This window comes from Hyla sarda, chromosome 2 (genome assembly GCF_029499605.1).
Source record: "Hyla sarda isolate aHylSar1 chromosome 2, aHylSar1.hap1, whole genome shotgun sequence".
Classification (NCBI taxonomy): Eukaryota; Metazoa; Chordata; class Amphibia; order Anura; family Hylidae; genus Hyla; species Hyla sarda.
Window position 1 is genome coordinate 455,549,583 of NC_079190.1, and position 23,834 is coordinate 455,573,416.

General features: G+C 40.1%; 1 protein-coding gene across 5 annotated transcripts in view; it reads left to right on the top strand.

Moving 5' to 3' along the window:
- Window positions 1-23,834, top strand: part of ROBO1 (roundabout guidance receptor 1) — a 1,216,262-nt gene that overhangs the window by 1,048,454 nt on the left and 143,974 nt on the right. For all 5 annotated transcript variants that reach the window (XM_056559365.1, XM_056559367.1, XM_056559363.1 and 2 more), the window contains one exon: window positions 18,371-18,528. In XM_056559365.1, the coding sequence (XP_056415340.1) occupies window positions 18,371-18,528 (158 nt within the window). The remainder of the gene's footprint in view (window positions 1-18,370; window positions 18,529-23,834) is intronic.

The window sequence follows — 23,834 nt, forward strand, 5'->3', positions numbered from 1 at the left end:
TTAGCCGTGTGAACATAGCCTTAGTTCCTCTCCGATGCCACCACAAGAACATGAAGCATTACAAAAACCCCACTTGAATCAAATGTACGTAGAATGGAATATGTTTTATTTTGGTCTTTAGAAGCATAAGGCACTCAAACCAGATTTTTCTCCCACTGTTTCTGCATTAGTAATCAATTTATTTTTCTCTTTTTAAAGGGGTACTCTAACGCTAAGACATCTTATCCCCTATCCAAAGGATAGGGGACAAGATGCCTGATCGCCGTGGTCCTGTCGCTGGGGACCCCTGTGATCTTTCACTCGGCACACCGTTACCATTAGCCCCTGGAGCTTGTTCGCTCCGGGTCTGATGACTGGCGATCACGGGGCCGGAGTATTGTGACGTCACGGCTATGCCCCCGTGTGACATCACGCTCCGCCCCCTCAATGCGAGCGTATGGGAGTGGGCCATGACAACAAACAGAGAGCCTACAGTTGCAGTTTAGCAACATCTGAAGTCTCACTGTCTCGGAAGCTACACGGACCAGGCGGGGACAGGGAGCGCGTGGGGGGGGGGGGTTATAAGTGGACCTTGTCTTCTGTATACACTATATCCAGCTATCTATAGATAGCTGTATATCCTGTATACAGCCCAAAGGGGCTATAGGATCAGGGAGTCCTGTCAGTCTGGTGACGGGATTCCTGGTTCCTGTATAATATACATGGGTACTATATGGCCTGGGGAGGTGAGTAGTGATGTTATACATCACTCCTCATCTCCTTACACTCTGTGAACCGGGCGCTCAGCATCCGACCTACAGAGTGGTACCTGAAGACAGTGAGAAAATTGCCACAGGGGACAAAACTGGCTGTTTCCACACACCAGGAAAAACGCCAGAAAAAAAATGCCAAAACACAGGAAAAAGCTGTGGCAGTTTTTCTGGCGTTTTTGCTGGCATTTTTTAGGTGCAAATAAAAAAGTGGAAATTTAGCCATATGGCATTTTTTCATACAAATGTTTACTCGATGACCTTGGAACAAAACCGATTTCAATACTGAGTACATGTCTGTTATTATGTGCGCGAAGGACGCCCACTGACAGTAAATAACAGACTGCCTTTAATGATGTTAGCTTGCTTTGAGATACAAGTAAATTACATATCTTGTCAAAGTCTTCCTTGATTACCTAGTTGTTTCTGAAATGTTCAATTATAAACACATATTCACAGTTTTAATTTTTCAATTTTTTTTTTTTTTTTATAGAGCTGTTGGAAAAGTCTTAATAGGCGCAGTTATAAGCATTAAAAGTTTCTCATGAACCGCTTCCATTACAGTTTCTACTAAAACCATATTCAGCTCAATATAATATAGATTCTGTTGTAATGTTTTGCTGGGTCTATTATTCATCAAAGAAAATATTTGGCAGGTAAATTGCGATTTAATGGAGTCTAAATACAGAGAGATTTGTTGCCAACGCTGATGGCGGGTAAGACATTTGGCCATACGATGGATGACTCCGTAAACTCTGAATTTCATCCTCCCCATTTGTAACAAAGCAATGAATGTAACTAAGACTTAATAGATGGTAAAGGAACTATGAAGACACTTGGACAAGTAGCAAAGAAGCAGAATTTAGATAAACCTTAAATCTGTACTTATAGTTAGCTAAAGTTGAAAGATGTAACTATAGGGAATTTGCACCTGGGCCCTGGTGGCAGAGGGGGGCAAATGTGCCCTTCTGTCACATTAAAAGTTTTCAGTATTAAAAATGCCACATATAAGGGGGGGGGGGGGTGTCTTTTTACAGATGTCGCATTGGAGTTCAGGATTTACAAATTATGCCTAAGACCAAAGCTGGCATGCCCATTAGATAAGTGGTGGCCAAACCCAATGGTTTAGGTGGGATCAGTTATCTGTCTATTGTATATGGTGGGCCTCCTGATAACAGATGTTAGGGGAAAGATGGATAAAGCATGTTGGATTTCTACTGGATTTAGGTGGGACGGCCAACCATCTATGTATATGGGGGCTTCCTGACTCTCCCTTGATGACAGATGTTGGGAGCAAGATGGATGCGGCATGGTGTATTTCAACTGGATTTTCCCCCATGGTATTAAAGGGGTTATCCACCATAAGGTGATTTTAGTACGTACCTGGCAGACAGTAATGGACATGCTTAGGAAGGATCTGTGCTTATCTTTGGGCTAAGTGGCTATGTTGTGAGATTACCATAACACTGTGGCTGGCCGTTTGTGAACTGTTTGACTTTTCTTTTTTTGACTAAAAATTCCACAATTCCATCTTCCTCCCTCCCACACATCAGCCACCCCATCCATTGAAACATAAATGAGCTGCATCCATTCAAATCAGTTTGGTTTTCAATCAGGGTGCCTACAGCTGTTGCAGATTGATATCTCTCCCACCAAGCGATCACTCCACCCATTGAAGCAGACAGGCTCCCTGTCATCAGCTGACTAGTGAGTCAGGTCTCGGCCACATTGCAAGCTGGGAAAAATCTGAGACAACAGTCATTTTGTATGCTGGTAAAAATAAATATTGGAGTGAAAATCTCAGAATTGTGAGAAAACCGTCACACACAGGTACAGACACTATATTATGAACTACACTAACTTTACAGCCACTGTAGCATAGTCAAATAAAAAAAAAATCCTGGAATACCCCTTTAAGGAAACTTAAATGGCACTGTCACTTCGGGAAAAGTTTTGATCGGTCTTGATCTCAGTGCTGAGACCCATACCAATCGGGAGAAGTGTGCTGCATTGCTGTTCACTCTCCCACTCGTAGCAATTGTTGTCTTGATTTATAATGGAGCAGCGAGACAAAAATTACCATGACCCATGGAGTGAACAGCAATGCCATGCACATCTCCCTGCTCGTTCTCCTGATCAGTGGGGGTCTCAGCAGACCTATCAAAACATTTGAAATATGTCTCTGTTACATGTAAAAAAAATTCTAAGTGACAGTAGGTTAAGTCAGGCATATTTTTGGTTTGTTATATAAGGCAATAACATATTAGTGTTGTTTCATAATAATTACTTTATACATGAAGGCATTTCCTCCCAGTAATATAAATAAATATTCATGGGTAACTGGTTCATCAACCAGTTTTATTTTATAACATAACTAAATGGTATTTTATGGAAGTTGTTTTTAGGAAAAATTATTTTCATATATAACCAGTATCTAATGTTAATATGAAAGATTGTTGTCCAAATGGGCAATGGGGCAAAAAGGTTTTGATATTATCTTGGCTCATTGCAGTAATGTAACATTTTTATTATATTCTTTCCCAATTAAAAGAGAAAATGTAAAGCCCTAAATATTACATGAACGATTATTAGGAGAGATTCTCAGGCTGGGAACAGGAAGGATAGGCCTTCAAATTAAAGAATTTGGTCTCGAGGTATATCAATAGTCGCATTCTTACCGGTCCGTAATGAAGTCGGTTTAGGCAAATGACTTCAGGATGTGTGGCCTCTTGTGACCTTTCTCATATTTATATGACAATTGCAGGGCTTATTTGCAGTGATAATAACACAATTAGTTACATCCTGGTGTTAGTTTAATGATGCTAGATTAACTTGTGATTTCATATCTATGAATAAAATTGTCTTACGCTGGTTTCCAATGACTTGGTTGTGCTCGAACCCCAGGCCTATTGCTAAAAGATGCTGGTGAGAAAAAAATTATTGAGGAAATGGGAAAGAATATGTTAGAAAAAAGCTGACATAACTAAAGAAATAATTAAACCCTTCCTTGGGATCTTGTATAACATTGTAAGTAGCCACTTCTACTAATCTTCATGATATATTGGTCGCAAATAATGAGATACAGATGACAAACAGGAGAATATGAAGGGCGGGTGTTGGCTTTCTGAATATACCTGGGGCAATGGTAATGGGAAGGGATAGAGATACTATTGTACATTGCAATAACTGGTCTCATGAGACATTGGGCAGAACACCAAGGACATGTGCAATTGGTGTCATGTGCTTCCAACACCACAAGATATGCAGATTTATAAAGCAGCTCTTTAAGTACTGTTCTGAATTACTATTCTACACTCATGAACACTTTAGTTTATGAGTGCAGCTGAATTCTGGTGACTGAATAGTCTTAATCTGCATAATAATTGTACAGGCAGTAGAGTATTATTCATCTACGTAGTGTTTTTACGTAGGTGTCATTCATTAAATCCTTTGATATCTTTGTGTGTTCCAACAAAAGTCATTTTTTAAGCTCACTTTCTTAACTAAAAAAAAAAGGGGGCTATATTTTAGGAAGCTCTCCTCCGCTTTCAGGTGGATGGTTTATTCCCTGTCATTTTATTTCGAGAATAGAAATGTTTTATACCAGGCTAAATGGCAATTTTCCACCCTAACAATCATTCACAAGAGAGGGGATCAGGTGCAGTTTTAGATGGCAAGACATAATTGTAAAAGGTTGTTATTTCTTTCTTTCTTTATTTTTTGTACTTTTTTTTTTATTGGTGTAATTTAGTGGAAAAGGTTTCATTCGCACGGTTTTGCCATTGGGTGGTGAAAATGGAAAACGTATTAGATAACCTGACGGTAATTTACCTTTCACTTTCCACACCGTAGACTCTGACAGCTAAATCGATAAAAAAAATACATTCAAATGAAATGTTTCAAATTTAAACTAATTGCAATTGAAGAAAAAGCATACAAGGTATAATACTGGAATTAGCATAGCAGCAAAAGAAAGCTTAATATGTCAAAAGGACATACCGTACATTCGGACATGGAACTTTGTTAAATCATCATATTTCAGTATATATAATTTACAAATTATGTTGTTTATCTAATAATGTATAATTTTTGAGAGGTATTTTCCTAACTGAAAATTATTGTGCTCATGACGTGACAGGAGTGTGGGCTTTACTGAGGCGAGTAAAATCAAGCAATAGAAAAATTGGTGGGTAAGAAACATAGATTTTCCACCGTTTAGAAAGTTCCATTTTAAAAATAATTGAATTCAATTTTAATTTAAAGGGGTCTGTAATGTTTGTTTAGTTTATGAAATAGTGTTTGTACCTGTGTCTATGACTGGTCTCGCAATTCTTATGGGATTTTTTTTCAGTATACAAAATAAGTGTCATCTCACTTTCTCCCAGCTTGCAGTGCACCCCGAGACATTACATCACTAGTCAGGTGTTCAAAGAGAGGGAAATCATTCTCTGCAGGGCTGCAGAGAATTGTTGCTTAGGTGTGCTGCAATGAGTGGGGTGAATGATGTGTGGAAGGGGGAAAATTTAACTCACACTTACAAATAAGGAATCTTGGGACTTGTAGTTGCAGGAAGGGAACTTCAACAGGAAATAGCCAATTCACAAAAAGAATGCTACAGCGTTATAGTGAACTAACAACACAGCCATTTAGCCCCAAGACAAGCACACATCCTTCCTAAGCATGTCCATTACGGTCTGGCAGGTAAGTAAAAATTAGCAAAAAAAAAAGTTATTTTGTTAAAAAATAATTATTTTTTGCTTTTTGGTTAACACTATTTTTACCATTTATCCTGTTACAATGTAGGATTTAGAAAGGATATATTTTTTTATTTTTTACTTTTGAATTCAATATACTCCTATTGCCATTATTTATTAGACACCTTGGTTCCATTAAAGCAATGAAGGTAATATTAAATTATGTTTAGATAAAAAATTGGAACAAGAAGCAAAATCAGCAAATAATTAACGTTAACCTCTCGTAATGAGCCGGTTATACTGTCGAAGGTTCCATTACCTTGGGATCCACATTTACTTGGACACATTTAATAGGCATTAACACAGCTTGTACACACAGATGCTAGATGCATTGAGCACCATCTGTTTTAATAACTTTACCTAAACTACCATAAAATTCTAAGTGAAACATCGTACAATATGATCCCTTTGGCTAATGCGACTTTTCAAAATGCATCGCTTGAATTAGTGAAATGTTTCACTCCTACAGGTAATGGATTTCATAGATGTCTTTGCTGCCACAGTTTGTACAGTACAGAACAGTTTAGTTCCATTTACAATAAATTAAAATGAAGAAAAAATTTAAGATTTTATGAATTCTATTCAACAATACCCTAGTTACCTGTGATTCCTGGAAATCTAGGTAACAACTTTTAGAGTTACTATTAATGCAGATGTCCAGTCATGAATGAGCTTAAAAATGATATGTGAGCCAGTTCCTGCTAAAGCTGTGATCTATGACTACAGCTCTGCTACAGTACTTCCTCCAGGGGGGCTAAAGGAGTCAAAAAAATCACCTCCTTTCTTATCATGGATTCAGGCAGCTGATCTCCCTTTTCCTGAAGCCCTTCCTTCTTAGGCTCTGTTCACACTAGGAAATGTCCACGAGTAAATCTCTGTGCAGATATTCCACCTGACAGCGGAGCGCTGGCACTAGGACCGCTGGGGAATGTCTCATATACGGCAAGGCATTTATATGCGCAATTCCGCAGAAAGAATAAACATGTCTATTCTTTCTGCGGACACCAGAGTTTAAATTCCCGCACCAGATGTTAAAATCAATGGGACTCTGCTGCTGCAGAATCTCTGTGCGGAATTCCGCATGAAAATTCCATAACATAGTCTTAAATTTGTTCCTGTGTGTAAACACAAGCCCAGCAGAACCTCACAAATAAGTCAGTGCACGAAGATCTGATTTCTACAAAAGCAAGGGTGACATTAATATTAAAGGGGTACTCCACTGCTCAGCGTTTGGAACAAACTGTTCTGAACGCTGGAGCCGGTGCCGGGAGCTCGTGATGTCATAGCCCCACCCCATCATGATGACGTCATGAGGGGGCTGGGCTATGACGTCACTAGCTCCAGGTGCCGGCTCCAGCATTCAGAACAGTTTGTTCCAAACGCTGAGCAGTGGAGTACCCCTTTAAGAACAGGTTATAATATATTTAAATGATCCTGTAATTGCCTGATGAAATAGAGTACATCCAATTTTGGTTTAGATGTTGCCCGTGGTCAGATTGGGGCTATGTATAAGTGCTGAGACCATATTATACCTATTGACTGGTTTCACATTTGCGTAGTATGGACACCTGACTGCTGGTCCGTTGACCTAAACTAGCAAGTGTCAGCTCCAAAAGACAAGTTAATAATAATAATAATAATAATAATAATAATATAATATTATTAAAATAGCGCCGATAGATCTGGTAGCATATGGATCCCGGTGTTTGTAACCTAGGAGGGCGTGGTCCATCTTGCACCCATAATCTAGCTTAGATTGACAATGACTGGTGTTGCACTATAAATAAAATTCCCTAAAGCAATTTATGCCTTTGGCGAGCCCTCAGTTCGGATCATCGGCCCCATGGTTGGGCTAAGACTTGTAACTGCAATGGTACACTGTCAGGGTCCGGATGGGTATACAGTGAGGACACTGGAGGTGGATCCTCTGTGTCAGTGGGGTGATGACATGGGACGTACCAGGGGAACGGAGTCTAAGGGGTTACTGGTTTTCACCATAGCCCGCCGCAAAGCGGGATGGACTTGCAGCGGCAGGTAACCCCCAGGTCGTTCCACGCGATAGCGACTCAACCCCAGCTGACGGCTGAGACAGGCGCGGTACAAGGGATAAGGCAAGAGCAAGGTCGGACGTAGCAGAAGGTCAGGGCAGGCAGCAAGGATCGTAGTCAGGGGCAACGGCAGAGGGTCTGGAACACTGGCTTGGAACATACACAAGAACGCTTTCACTGGCACTGAAGCAACAAGATCCGGCGATACCAGGAAGGGGAAGTGGGTTTTTATAGTGAGGACACAGGTGAATGTATTTGATTGGGCCAGGCGCACTGGCCCTTTAAATCTCAGAGAGCCGGCGCGCGCGCGCCCTAGGGAGCGGGGCCGCGCACGCCGGGACTGAGCCGACGGAGGACGGGACAGGTGAGGGTATTGGGATGCGAGTCGCGGGCGGGCTACGCGGGTCTCGTCCCCGCTGGTGACACGAATGCAGTGCTCCCGGTCAGCGGGTCTGACTGGGGCGCTGCATGGAGGTGAACGCCGCGAGCGCTACGGGGAGGAGCAGGGACCCAGAGCGCTTGGCGTAACATACACATTTTTTTAAATATAAAAAGTATCTTACAATGTGGTCAATAACCTTGTTACAGGGTCTTCCCTTGTTAGAATCTCCAGCAGTTTGTTTAAATCTGTGGGGTGAACACAGCAGAAGGTGTTCAGTCTATCTGCAGCGCCATCACATAGGAAGTAACTAAAATCAATGGGCTGTCCATGTAATATGCGGTAGTAGGTACTTGGCTTCAGAGGAACCCGGATCACGGCGCTGATCGACCAGACAGGAAGATATGCTTAAAAGAGGATTTATTGACCAGAATGCAACGCATTTCGCTGCGCATGCGCAGCGAAACGCGTTGCATTCTGGTCAATAAATCCTTTTTTAAGCATATCTTCCTGTCTGGTCGATCAGCGCCGTGAGCCGGGTTCCTCTGAAGCCAAGTACCTACTACGACTTTTACTCCAGAGGGCAGTAGACAACCTTCTTCTACCTACCTATTCCATTGTTGTGTATGTGCTTACCCAACCACCCAGGGTGAGCAGTTCTAATATATATATATATATATATATATATATATATATATATATATATATATATATATATATTTAGCCCCCTGGGTCCAACAATATTATTCTATGGAGCGCTTACTTGTCTCTTGTAATATGCGGACATGCTGAGTCCTCCAGAGTGGAGGATTCTCTACTCTTAGCCATTCTCTGCTCTTTGTTCTTGATGGAGACTCTAAATAGTAGTTCTCCCATAGTAACTAGGTGTAAAGGGGTTATGCAGGAATAGAAAAACAGAGCTAATTACTTTCAAAAACCAATCCCGCTCCAGGTTGGGTGGTGTTCTACAGCTCAGTTCCATTGAAGTGAATGGAGCCAAGTTGTTATACCACACTCAACCTGAAGACAGACGGGGAGTGGTTTTTGAAAGAAATTAGCTATGTTTTTATATTCCTGGATAACTCCTTTAAAATTAAAAGTGATGGTCTAGCTTCAGCACGGCCGTATATGTTAGATCTGTGGGGGTCTGCTTCCAAGCGCTCAGGCTGCAAGGCGGTCCACACATTCACACACAGTACAGTTTGCAAGGTATTGTACTGAAGTTCCGTTCTCTTGAATTCTGCATCCTGAAAATCCCTTTTTCTTGAAGTTAAAGGGGTTATCCAGTCTCGGGAACCGCCCAGTTTAGAAGAGGTTTGCTATGGGGATTTGCTTCTAAACTGGGCGGTTCCCGAGACAGGTGTCATCAGAGAGGACTTAGACAGAAAAGAACAACCTTAACTTCAGAAGCTCATAAGTACTGAAAGGATTAAGATTTTTTAATAGAAGTAATTTACAAATCTGTTTAACTTTCTGGAGCCAGTTGATATATATAAAAAAGTTTTTTTTTTTCCTGGAATACCCCTTTAATCCTTTTAAATTTGTCACCTTATTTTTTGCTTACACGTATGCTATTATAAACTCCCAGGCCTTGAATGACATTGTATATACAAATAGCCATAAGGAGAAGATGGGTACACACAGTTTTAATGTCTAGGCGGCGCTGACAGTGATGTAGATGTAGGTTATTGCTTTTGTCAGGTCATAGGGAATGTGTTAATAATTGCAAAGCAATACAGCAAAACAAATCCCTTCTGCTTCCCCAGAGAAGGTTGACAGTAAATATCAGTGGTAAGAGAAATAGAAGTCCTTGCGTCCAGTGCTGTACACGGCGGAGCTCTCCTGCCATCTGTACATTGTTACCGCTAATGAATAATTATAGAAGGAGGCAGATTATAATCTGTAATCACAGACACCACTCCATTGTAATCATAGAAGGGCTACAGGAGACGCAAATGAACAGGTTACCATAGCAATAGCATAGATTTAACTAAATATTTTAGAAGTGAATTAGATTTAAAAAAAAAATTCTGATTAAAATTTATCCTTTAAATTCAAAACATTAAAGGAGTTATCCAGGAAAAAACTTTTTTTTATATATCAACTGGCTCCAGAAAGTGAAACAGATTTTTTAATTACTTCTATTAAAAAATCTTAATCCTTTCAGTACTTATGAGCTGGTGAAGTTGAGTTGTTCTTTTCTGTCTAAGTGCTCTCTGATGACACCTGTCTCGGGAACCGCCCAGTTTATAAGCAAATCCCCATAGCAAACCTATTCTACTCTGTGCAGTTCCCGAGACAAGCAGAGATGTCAGCAGAGAGCACTGTTGCCAGACAGAAAACAACAACTCAACTTCAGCAGCTGATAATTATTGAAAGGATTAAGATTTTTTAATAGAAGTAATTTACAAATCTGTTTAACTTTCTGGAGCCAGTTGATATATAAAAAAAAAGTTGTTTGCTGGATAGCCCCTTTAAAGCCAACCAACATAAAATAATCAATAAATATATATTCTGTATGCTGTACCTATACGACTTAGCTCCACCTGTCCATCTATGATGTGCTACCGGTGACTGACTGTGTCTTTATTTGCATTCATGCAGTTTTGCTTGTTGTCCTAGTGACAGCCCTGCATGCCAATTGGCCAACACTTATTGGCCCGGCCAATGAGGAGGCCAATCCGCATTGGCATCAGTGCTCACGCCTCCTAGAGGCAGGATATTCAAACTCCCTAATGTTTGAAACCTGTTCCTATAATTATGGTTTATCCCGTCACCAGCGTTCCTTATCTCGGTGATATACCCTGCCATGTGACATTTTGTTAGTGCCCTGATCATTCCCCTGTCTGCTGATTTTGTACTATACCACTGCCTAGGTTAGGCCCATTGCCTGTCCTGACTTTGTTTTTCTTCTGATGTTGTGCTTTGCTGTCCTTTTGGTTCTGGCCCTCCAGCTTGTTCCTGTTTACTCTTCGTCTGCTATTTTGGGCATTTTTTTGCCCATTCGTTATCGACCCAAACTATTTAATGCCTCTTGACGGTCCTGCAATTAGACCAATGTAAGGATCGTCGCCAAGTTGGGGGCCGTCATTTCGGGTGAATTGTCCAAGTAGGTAGGGAAGAGGGACAGTGAATATAGCCATATCTGGATTGCACTCTCTACAGCACATCTACCCTTCTAAACTGTTACGGTACCTACCATGATGGGTGAAGCCAGCAGTCAGGTTGAGTCTTGTTTCATCAGATATGCACAAGACGAGAGATGAAATGCTCAAACTTTCTACCTAATGAAATATTGTGTTGTTTTTCTTTATGACGTGTGAATTATGAAGAAGGATGCGGTGAAGCATTTTGTTTATTGATTGTTTATGAACTTGTTCCGCTCTCGGTTTGGAGCATTGTTGCTATAGCGACAAGCAAACAAGTTTCTAAAGCTCCCGGAGGGTTATGGCTAAAACTCTGCATCCTGTTTTTATTTTTTTCCGAAAATGTAAACAGTAAAGGAATGAAGGTAAAACATATTGTTAACTGCGGAAAATGTGCTGCTACTTTCAACAGATTGGCATATGGTAACAGTCACATTTTTCTTCTTAATTTCCTCGCCTGTTTTTTTTTTTATTATTATTATAAAGTGCAATTTGATTGTTATTTTTTGTTACTTAATTTACGGTAATCACAATCATTTGTATGAAAAAGACTAAATGCTGCTATACTTAGGAAGGTGTAGGAAACCATCCGTCTGACCTTAGATCTACTAAGATAGTGGTCTCCAAACTATGACTCTCCAAACATGGCAAAACTACAACTCTCAGCATAGTGGAAGTTGTAGTTGTGCAACAGCTAGAGGTCTACGGATTGGAGACCACTGAACTATGACATATGACTGGACATGCGATAGATGTCCACTCTGCATGCTATGATCCTTTAAAGCAGTATTTCCCAACCAGGGTGTCTCCATCTGTTGCAAAACTACAACTCCCAACAACCAGTTGATTTAAGAAAAAAAAAAAAAAAAAAGTTTTCCACCGGAGTACCCATTTAATAGAGAAGGCTCGTGCTTTTTGTACACTCGTACTATAAGAGTCCATATAACCGGACCCAATAAGCAAACAAAACAGCCCCTTGTAGAATGTGGATCTGGAGCAAATAGCTGATCATCCCAGGTTTCATGGACTCCAGACACAATATACATGAGAATTCATGGCCAGCCAGGCATTTCAATTACAGTGGCCCCTACAGGGGAAATGTAGTATTACAATAGCTTCTCATCCTAGCTATGCAGAAGCTACCCTGATTATTTTTTTTTTTTTTTACTTAAAGGGATACTACCGTGGAAAACTTTTTTTTTTTTTAAATCAACTGGTGCCAGAAAGTTAAACAGATTTGTAGATCACTTCTATTAAAAAATCTTAATCCTTCCAGTACTTTTTAGGGGCTGTATACTAAAGAGAAATCCAAAAAAGAAATGCATTTCCTGTGATGTCCTGACCACAGTGCTCTCTGCTGACCTCTGCTGTCCATTTTAGGAACGGGAGAAAATCCCCATAGCAAACATATGCTTTTCTGGACAGTTCTTAAAATGTACAGCAGAGGTGAGCAGAGAGCACTGTGGTCAGGACATCACAGGAAATGCATTTCTTTTTTTGATTTCTCTTTTCCCTAAAAAGTACTGGAAGGATTAAGATTTTTTAATAGAAGGGATTAACAAATCTGTTTAACTTTCTGGCACCAGTTGATTTAAAAAAAAAAAAAAAAAAAAAAGTTTTCCACGGTAGTACCCCTTTAATATAATATTTTTAGTTAGTTTTTTTTTATTTTATTTTTTTTATTTTTTTTGCAGAATAAAGCTAAATTCTTTGCACACTTCTGGCTATGCAAATGTAATGGAAAACAATGTTGAATTCTTCCTGCTGTTTGCAAGAAATATCCAAGTCATAAAAATAAGAAGCTGAAATACAAAAAAAAAAAAAAGAAAAAAAAAATTCAAATAAAAAATGAATTTCTATTATTTTTTTTACTGCACGTTTCCTGTTGTCTTGGTAGCCTTCTTTATATCAGGCTACTATTATAAATGTGCTTGCTTGCCGCATGTCAAACAAGTTTAATAATATGAATCAAACTGGCAGTGTGCTTCCTGGCAGGAGCGCAGTCTGTACAGATAATTGAATACATTTGTTTCTGGTTAGGAGGATGTGTCTCCAAGGCAAATTGGCATTTTCGTTTTGTGAGACAACAGACAGTCATTAAGTGAGTTTTGATTCTATATGTAGATAGTTATTTTCTTTCTCTAGCTTGGAAAACTAGGCTAGGATTATGAATTTCATTTTTCTTTTTTTAATGTTCTTCTGACATTTCATTGTAGGCTTCATTCATATATAAATATGCCCGAGCCTTTTTATGTACTGTACTCTGTATTTTAGACTTTCTCTAAGCCTAAAATTTAAATAGCTGTCCCAGATGATCCAAACCTCAATGTTTCTTTTTTTTTTTTTTTTCTCTTTTCCATTCGGAACAGTAAAATTCACTAGCGTAAATAAAACTAGGTCAAACGTTCCGCCATCATGCGAATACATTTTCCTTTACAAGAATAAATGACATGAATTTGAAAATGTAAACAGTCGAAGAAATGTAAATGGAAAAACAATGATTTATTTTGTTTGTTTAGATGAATCTCTAATGGGGGTCACCTGAGACCCCAAAAACATGAGACTGAGCTGTAATACTTGTCATAACCAGAGTGGCACTGTTTCTGAAAGTTAGCATCCATGATTTACCCTCCTTAAATATATATATATATATATATATATATATATATATATATATATATATATAATATATTTTTTTTTTATGACTATTTTGAGGAACCTTTCATTTGTAGAAGTCATAAATGATATAAGTGAGATGTATTTATGATGTAGGATAACTAAAAGGGGTACTCCACTGGAAGCCTTTTTTTTTTTTTTTTCAACTGGTGCCTGAAAGTTAAACGGATTTGTAAATTACTTCTATTAAAAAATCTTAATCCTTCCAGTACTTATCAGCTACTGTATACTATAGAGAAAATTATTTTCTATTTTAATTTCTTTTTTTTTTCTTGTCCACAGTGCTCTCTGCTGACACCTGTTGCCCATATCAGGAACTGTCCATAGCAGGAGAAAATCCCCATTGCAAACCTATGCTGCACTGGACACTTCCTGAAACAGAGGTGTCAGCAGACAGCACTGTGCCCAAGACAAAAAAAGAAATTCAAAAAGAAAATAAATTTCTTTGTAGCATACAGCAGCTGATAAGTAGATTTTTTAATAGAAGTCATTTACAAATCTGTTTAAAGGGGTTCTCCACCATAAAGTGATTTTAGTACCTACCTGGCAGACAGTAATGGACATGCTGAGGAAGGATCTGCACTTGTCTTGGGGTTAAATGGCTATGTTGTGAGATTACCATAACAATGGGGCTAGCTTTTTGTGAACTGGTATTTCCATTATCAATTTTTTTTTTTTTTTTACTACAAATCCCATAATTCCACTTTCCTCCCTCCCACACATCAGCCACCCCGCCCATTGAAAAATAAATGAGCTGCATCTATTCAAAAGACCTGTGGTTTTCAATCAGGGTGCCTACAGCTGTTGCATTAGTTGCAGATTGATCTCTCTCCCACCAGGCGATCGCTCCACCCATTGAATCAGCTGACTAGTGAGTCAGGTCTCGGCCATATTGCAACCTGGGAAAAATCTGAGACAACAGTCATTTTGTATGCTGGTAAAAATAAATCTTGGGGTGAAAATCACAGAAGAATTGTGAGAAATCCATCACACACAGGTACAGACACTATATTATGAACTACACTAACTTTACAGCCCCTGTAGCATGGTCAAATAAAAAAAAAAAATCCTGGAATACCCCTTTAACTTTCTGGCACCAGTTAATAAAAAAAAAATAATGTTTTCCACCAGAGAACCCCTTTAAATTTTGATCCGCTCAAGAATAATATTAACTAGGTGAAGCGTCACATTGGACATCTTCTTCTGTAGAACTGAGTAGCCCTCAATGGTGTTAAAATGTTGCAGATTTGGAGACAGTAAGGTGTTCTTAAAAATATATATATTTTCCTTAGGAGTAGGTGGTGCTCAGGGCCCGGTGCCCCAAATGAGAACACCGATACCTCAAGATATGTGATAGTTGGGGCCCTGTTAAAGGAATTGCAACTTAAGTTGGCCATACACCATCAATGGCTGTTTGCCACACATTCAGCTGACAGTTTTCTCTTTCAGTCTCCTCATATACATGAATGTTCTGCATGGCCAGATATTCATGTGTTTTTTTATGGACGGTATGTAAATTTCAGTGGATGAGCCTTTTTCCCCCCAACATCATCTGTTGCTGGACAGTCAGAAGGCCCTTATTAGACAGCCAGCCTTTGACTGTTTTGTGATGGAAGTGTATGGAGACTATAAATGGGCACTATTTTTCATTTTTTTAAAGAAAACAACCTTGTTGTAAAGACATATAAAAAAAAAAAATGTATTTAATGAGCATAAGTATTAATTACACCTGCAGCTTAAAGGGGTATTCCAGGATTTTTTTTTATTTCACTATTCTACAGGGGTTGTAATGTTAGTGTCTGTTCCCTACGTTTGATAGCTGGTCTCTCAATTCTTCAGTGATTTTTGCCCCCATGTTTATTTTTACCAGCATACAAAATTAGTGTTTTCTCAGGTTTTCCCAGGTTGTAGTGTGGTCCGAGACATTTCATCACTAGTCAGGTGTTCAAAGGATCCTGCCTGCTTCAATGGGTGGAGCAACCGCTGGGTGGGAGGGATTTGTAGTTTTACCACAGCACAGTATGGAGGGGAACTCAGGTGTGCTGCAATGGGTGGGGTGGCTGAAGTGTGGGAAGGAAAAAAAGGGACCTTACACTTACAAGCAAGGGATCCTGCGACTTTTAGTTGGACGGAAGAAATGCCAACAGGGAACAGCCATTTCACAAAAAGTAATCAGCTGTGTTATAGTGGACTTACAACACAACCCATTTGCTCCAAGACGAGCACAGATCCTTCCTAAGCATGTCCATTACTGTCTGGCAGGTAAGTATTAAAACCACCTTCTGGTGGAGAACCCCTTAAAGGCAAATTGCACACAAGCGTAATACAGGTGAAGTTCTACCCCCAAATCATGGCCACAAGGTTTGCACCAAGAATGGGTCTAATACAGTGTTTCCCTACCAGGACACCTCCAGCTGTTGCAAAACTACAATTCCCAACATGCCCGGACAGCTGAAGGCTGGCCGGGCATGCTCGGAGTTGTAGTTTTTCAACAGCAGGAGGCAGCCTGGTTGGCAGACGCTGGTCTAATAAGTTGAATAAAAATCATCAAAGGGATCTGTGATGGGGTTAGTTCAGGACATTAGACCCACAGTCCATAAGACATTTGGCCATAATACCGGTTCAGGTAGGTCTGTGATAGGTCTAGCTGCAATCCCAGCTCTTCTATGCTGTGACATGTTATGCTCAGGTATATAGTCTGCAGTCTCTTCATTAAGCTGCAGATTCGCCCCATAATCCTCCCGTATTCGCCGTTAATTAATGAATTGCGTAATGGAAGTTGTCAGCAATTTGGAGGAATGAAATATGAAGCAAAACGGAGCAGATTTGGCAGCGGTTGCTGGCATCGCCACTTTCTCTACAATATATCTTGGTTACATGCTTGGAATAATTTAATCAATGTTCTAATTAGGCAGTGATAGAAAATTACATTCTGTGCATCACTTCAAGGTGATTTCAGTTTATATACTGGAGTATATAGCATTAGCACTTTCTATTAGTCTAACTAAGCCTTTATAAATAACCCATTATTTCATAGTGGCAACATATTCCGGAGTGTTGTACTCTGAGTGTGCTCACTTTGATCCCTCAGGGTGTAAAGGTACAGTGATCCCTCAACTTACAATGGCCTCAACATACAATGGTTTCAACATACAATGGTCTTTTCTGGACCATTGTAACTTGAAACCAGATTCAACATACAATGCTATGGAATCTGCGAAACATGTCAAGGGCTGGAAGAACCGACCAATCAGAATGGACATTTCACTGGTTAAACCCCTGTATTCCTAAAGTGCATGCACTGACTGGTGTCTGGTAGCGCCCCCTAGAGTACAGGGTGGTACTACACGTTCTGTACTCTTTACCTGTACCAGGATTAGCTGCTCCTTTGGGCATCAGGTGAGGGCGGCTCCATTTTACTTTTTTCTAGGACATTGTGTGTTCTGTACAGGACCCTGAAGAAGCTTCTGTCTTCTACATAGACCAGTGTTTCCCAAAGAGGGTGCCTCCAGCTTTTGCAAAACTACAACTCCCAGCATGCCCAGACAGCCTTCGGCTTCAGTTCTTTTGTCCAAAGATTTTTTGGGGCATAATGGATATTATGGCACCCATACGGGAGAGCAGTTGGCTGAACGCTTATTCACATGAACATTGAGCATTAATATGTTCTGAATGGATAGAGGGGTAAGTTGCTGCCAGAGAACAACAGCCAGAACAAAATGTTCAGGCTGACCTATTGGACAGCGCTGAACAGTTAGTCACATTGGTCCCTTCCCCATTGGAGCTCACAATCTAACCTCTGTATGTCTTTGGAAACCCACACAACTATGTGGTGAACTAGGACCAGAGCATTGCAAGGCCCTATTGCTTACCATTCAGCTGGCACTTGAAGCCCAACATGCCCGATCCTTCTCTTCCCAACAACATCTCTCAGGGAATCATTGGGGCCACCCATACCCATTATACAGCTGTCTGGTCACATCTTATTATAGATGGAAACCTTTAAAGAAAATAATTTTTCAGAACACATCAAGAGTGTTCCCAAAATCACCCGATGGTGCGAGGCAGGATTATTGCTCCCATAGTCACCCATAAGTAAATCCATTATTGAAGAGCTGATGGCTCATGTAGATGCCACTGATCTCTGTTAGACAAAAAAAAAAGGTCATGTCACAGGGTTTACAATGTAGGTGGTAGAGCGAGGAAGGAGAGACCACATTTTACATTTATACATCTATTATTGGATCTCTTCCATGGGAAGACCACCAGTGTCTCTAATTACAGGCTACAATATAAACCTAATGCTCTTCCATTCATAAGAAGGATGGTTTTATGAGGTTCTAAGTATAGGCTAACCAGCTACTAAATGGTTCTCTGAAGGTATAACATTTTAGGGTGACTCTAAAGTTCAGAAACAACGTGGATATGTACAGATTTACAAATGTGGCATCTAACGTTTTTTGTGAGGGGTCTTCCATGTAAAGAACACTGTTCACTGATCATGTTGACCATATAAGATCACATTATCACCAACATTTACTTTTTCTTACTAGGTATTGACTTATTGGACGAGATGCAGTTGATTTATTCACTAATGCGCATATATATTTTCCCACAGTTCTAAGAGACGACTTCAGACAAAACCCTTCAGATGTGATGGTCGCAGTTGGAGAACCTGCAGTGATGGAGTGCCAACCTCCTCGGGGTCACCCAGAACCCACAATATCTTGGAAGAAAGATGGAACACCAATAGATGACAAAGACGAACGAATCACGGTAGGGAGTGTGGAGCTTTTCATAGCTGTTTTGTGAGATTAGTTTTGTAAGAGAGACCAACTGGAGACATGAACCTACTGGGTCACCAACAGATTTGGCTTAGGGCTGCACCATGAAACACAGTCTAGCAGATTGTTAACTCTTCACCCTTTAAAGGGGTACTCCACCCCTAGACATCTTATCCCCTATCCAAAGGATAGGGGATAAGATGTCAGATCACCGGGGTCCAGCTGCTGGGGAGCCCGGGATCGCCGATGCGGCACCGCGCTATCATTACTGCGCAGAGCGAGTCACGTAATGACGTCACATAATGACGGGCAATACAGGGGCTGGAGCATCGTTATGTCACGGCTCCGCACCCTCAATACAAGTATATGGGAGGGGGCGTGGCGGTCGTTACGCCCCCTGCCATAGACTTGCATTAAGGGGACGGGCCTTGATATCACAAGGGGCGGAGCCATGACGTCACGCTGCTTCGTCCCCTGTATCGCCCGTCATTACACACAGAGAAAATTCGCTCTGTGCAGCAATGATAGCGCGGTGCCGCATCGGCGATCACCGGGGCTCCCCAGCAGCGGGACCGCGGCGATCTGACATCTTATCCCCTATCCTTTGGATAGGGGATAAGATGTCTGGGGGCGGAGTACCCCTTTAATCCCTCCAAGGGGGTGTGGACCTTCCTTCTGGAAGTCCCCAGGTTGCTATCTCTGGAATTGTCTCTGTTAGCAACAGTATACAAACATGAACTTAAAGGGGTACTCTGCCTGAAAACATCTTATCCCCTATCCAAAGATAGGGGATAATATGTCTAATCGCGTGGGTCCTGCTGCTGGGGAACCCCTCAATCTCCACTACAGCACCCCAGTTATCTGGTGCACGAAGCGAACAAGCGGAGTACAAACTGTAAGGAACAGGAACATAGAATGTACCAAGGCAAAATGATCTTATTGTCCAGGCCCAGACTGGTGTTTGAAGGACTCTCATAAGGCTTAGGGTAAACCATCGCTTAGGGGAACTGAGTGCACTGGGCCTTTTGAGAGAACTTAGGCCAGCTCCTACCCATAGTCCATCAGCAGAGCCCTTGGTAAGAAAGGGAATGACCAACACCTAGAATGTTGAGTTGGAGCATTGTGACCAGGCACGTTCATGGGGTTCCATATGAGGGATCTTCAAAGTCAAAATCTTCCCTATTTCATTGTGATCCTTTTTCTAGTTCTATCTCAGATCCTCAATCCCAAAAGTCTATGTCCACTACAGTCTGGTCTGGTTTGAGACATGAAGTGATGTCATTTGATGACAGATCATTTACAGAGGAAACTGGCACTAAATGTTTTTTTTTTTCTCAGAACGTGGATCTTTAAATGGGTACTCTGGTGGAAAACATTATTATAATTTTTTTTTTTTCAATCAACTGGTGCCAGAAAGTTAAACAAATTTGTAAATGACTTCTATATAAAAATCGTAATCCTTCCAGTACTTATCAGCTGCTGTATGCTACAGAGGTCTGACCACAGTGCTCTCTGCTGACACCTCTGTCCATGTCAGGAACTGTCAGGAGCAGGAGCAAATCCCCATAGCAAACCTCTCCTGCTCTGGACAGTTTCTGACATGGACAGAGGTGTCAGCAGAGAGCACTGTGGTCAGACAAAAAAGAACTTCCTCTGCAGTATACAGCAGCTGATAAGTACTGGAAGGATTAAGATTTTTAAATAGAAGTAATTTACAAATCTGTTTAACTTTCTGGCACCAGTTGATTTTAAAAAAATAAATAAAAAATTAAAATTCCACCAGTTTACCACTTTAAGACTGGGGCTACCAGTTGGACCCCTTAGGTCAAATTTTGTTTGCCAGGCTTTATCATGTAGTTCTAACATCCCAAGTGCTGAGCAGTTGCAGTACCTATTGCAATTTATGCCATCACTGTAGAGCAGTGGTCTCAAACTGTGGCCCTCCAGATGTTGCAAAACTTCAACTCCCAGCATGTCCGGACAGCCAACGGCTGTCCGAACATGCTGGGAGTTGAAGTTTTGCAGCATCTGGAGGGCCACAGTTTGAGACCACTGCTGTAGAGGAACATACAAATAGACACTTTCAGCTTTGCTGCTTTATACCTCTTCCATAAACATTTTCCTGTTAAGTCTACAGCCCGATGACTCTTCACGCTACCAATAATTGTATTTGAAATTTGGTGGTAAATTTCATTGGGAAGCAGACACCATGGGCGCATTGAAATGTATTGCTGCACAATTGCTATTCATTTTATGTATTTCCTTGTGGTTTGACAAATTGTACAGAGTCTTAATATAATTTATCCTGTCGTGGTAACAAATGGACTCCTCATTGCGTAGGACTTCTTACCAAATTTAAAGAGACAGTCCATCCATCAGCATATACAATGAATGAGCCTTGCAACTTCCTTGCCACAATTACGTGAAGTAATAAGAATTCTATTGGAAATCTCAAGTCATTTCTGCCAGGGGCTAAACTCCCTATTCCATTGCTATGTATATATATATATATATATATATATATATATATATATATATATATATATATATATATAAAATACTGGGAAAGCAGCACAACCCACAAAGCAAAAAATGCAAAAAAATTGTTGGGTGCAAGCAACTAGTTGCGTCCGGTATGAGACCCCAATCCAGGTGCAGCAATACAAGATAGTCGCAGCACTCCAGGTATAGAAAAAAAATTAAAAAAAATAAAATAAAAATAAAAAAAACAAATAAAAATGTAATTTTTTTTTTTACACCTGGAGTGTATGTATATATATATATATATATATATATATATATATATATATATATATATATATGTTTTTTTTTTTTTTTTACTATATTTTATTCCAGACCTAATGCAATTAAATGAAAAAAAAAAAAGTGTAACTTGGCTCATTTTTGATAAGCAGGTTTGATGATATTAAAACAGTGTAACAAGATGTTAATCCATATGCTCAGGAAACAGCAGACGCTAATACTGGGCTTTTTCCGCCGGTGCCATCTCTTCTGGAATTACGATTGGCATTATTCTGTTTTGCTGATGAAGGACAAGTAACTGATTTGTAGTTTCTCAATCATTTTAATTAAAATACGGGGCCGCTTTGGGGAATCCTGGGAAATTCGCTACTGTATATATCACCATTGGAGACGCGCCATTTCTTGACTAGTTTATAAATATGTAGAGTGTACTGTATTCACTTAGGTAAATGAAAGTGTCACGGTGCTGAAGTGAATGTGAAGTATGTGCTAATGGGTGACTATATTATAAGGGGGCTATTATAATAGAGATTGTTGATCCTTTTGGCAACAATGTAAAGGTACCTGTATACATTACGTATGTGTTAGGCTTCTTTCACACGGCAGTGATGGCCGTTGGGGGAGCCCGAGGAATAACGGGAGAAAAATTACTGCATGTGTTGTCTTTTTCTCCCGCTACAAAATAACGGCGCCCGAAGGATTCCATTATAGTAAATGGGGTCCATCGGGACCCGTTATTACCCATTGTGTCCCGTCCCGATAAAGGCCATTAAGGGCTGGAGAAAAAAAAAGAGCCTAACGACCGTTTAAGGTCGGGGCACAGCGGCAGTGTGAAATGTGAAAGTAGCCTTAGCTGAAGACACCAATTTTGGCCGGACTGGACGACCATCAGTTGGTCTCCCGACTCTCCCCCGTCAGATGATGTCAAGGGAGAGAAGGATCAGGCATGTTGTAATTTCAGCTGACCAATCCTTTTGCTCCATGAAGACAAGCTGCTGCCTGAAGGGTCTGATAGCGGCTTGCCCCCCTATTTCCAATCTGAACTCATGAGCGCTCAGCTGAGTAGAGCTTCATGTGTACAGGAGGAGGGTCAAGAGAGATATTTGCCGGCTTGTGTGTTTGGACACCGTAAGATGGGAGAAATTTGAAAACTTGGAGTCGGGGGAAGAGTTGAGGATCAGGGATAATGTAATAATGTTATGTCTTATGGATTGTGTTTAATATAAAAGTCTTTCTATGTGAACAATTATTTTTACATATGTAAAAAAAAAAAAAAACATTATTAATATTAATAATAATAATAATAATAAGTATTATTATTAATAATATTAATAATAGTGGTAATATATATATATATATATATATATATATATATATATATATATATATAATGTTAGAGTGTTACAGTAACAACTGAGCACTCTTACTCTTATAGCACTAAAAGAGTTGGCGCATCCTAAACTATCTCACCACCATACAAACTCCTCCCGCCCCCTGCTGTCAGTGATATGAGATGGGGTTCCTAATGATAATTATAGGGGGCCAAGCATCTGGACTACTATCATTTTAACCCTTTTCCTTCTTGATGAGTATTATGTTTTTTTTTAGAACCATCATTTTTATATTTCACTATTAACCAAGCTGCTTAAGGGCTCGTTTTTTGCGGGCAAAGTTGCTTTTCTGATAGTAACAATTTATTGTACCATATAACGCATTGAAAAACAAGTTTTTTGGGTTTGGCAGTATGATTGCAGAGAGACCAATTTAGTATTTTTTTCAATGCTTTTCTACTTACAAAAAACTTTTTTTGATCACTTTGCATCGCCATATTTATAGATTTTTTTTCTATTGATGAACCTTCATGAGAGCTTGTTTTTTGAAGGACAACCTCTATTTTTGTTTGTCTTTTCTTTTTTTCCCCCCACTATTTTGGGGCCCATGTGACTTTTGCAACATCTCTGATATATAGGGAGGTAATTAATGTTATGCATTAGATATTGACTTTGAGGATATGTTAAGAATTTAATTAATATTTATAGTATTATTATTATTATTATGTTAACACTATTTGACATTGCTTTACTGCAGGATCAGTCCAGTAAAGTGTATGGGAAAGTTAGAGGGGTTATACAGGGATAGAAGCGCAGAGATATTTTCTTCCCAAAACAGCACCTCCTCAGGTTGTGTGAGGTATTGCAGCTCCGTTTCATTGATTTGAATGGAACCAAGTTGTAATACAACAACAGACAACCTGAGGACCGAGGTGGTGCTGTTTGGAAGAAATTAGCTCTGTCTTTCTATCCCTGGATAACCCCTTTAAGCAGACTGCAGGCTGCTGTTTATGGATCCTGTATTCTGCTGGGCATGCTGACTGCAGATTCCTATATTTTGCTGACAAAACTGCAAACTTGTAGCATATGAGATTGTTGGCTCGCCTCCATCCCTAACTGGGTGAGAAAATTCTAATATTAAAGAATTGCCAGGATGCAAACCCACAATATATATATATGCCTAGCAGATCCAAAGGCGGAGCTT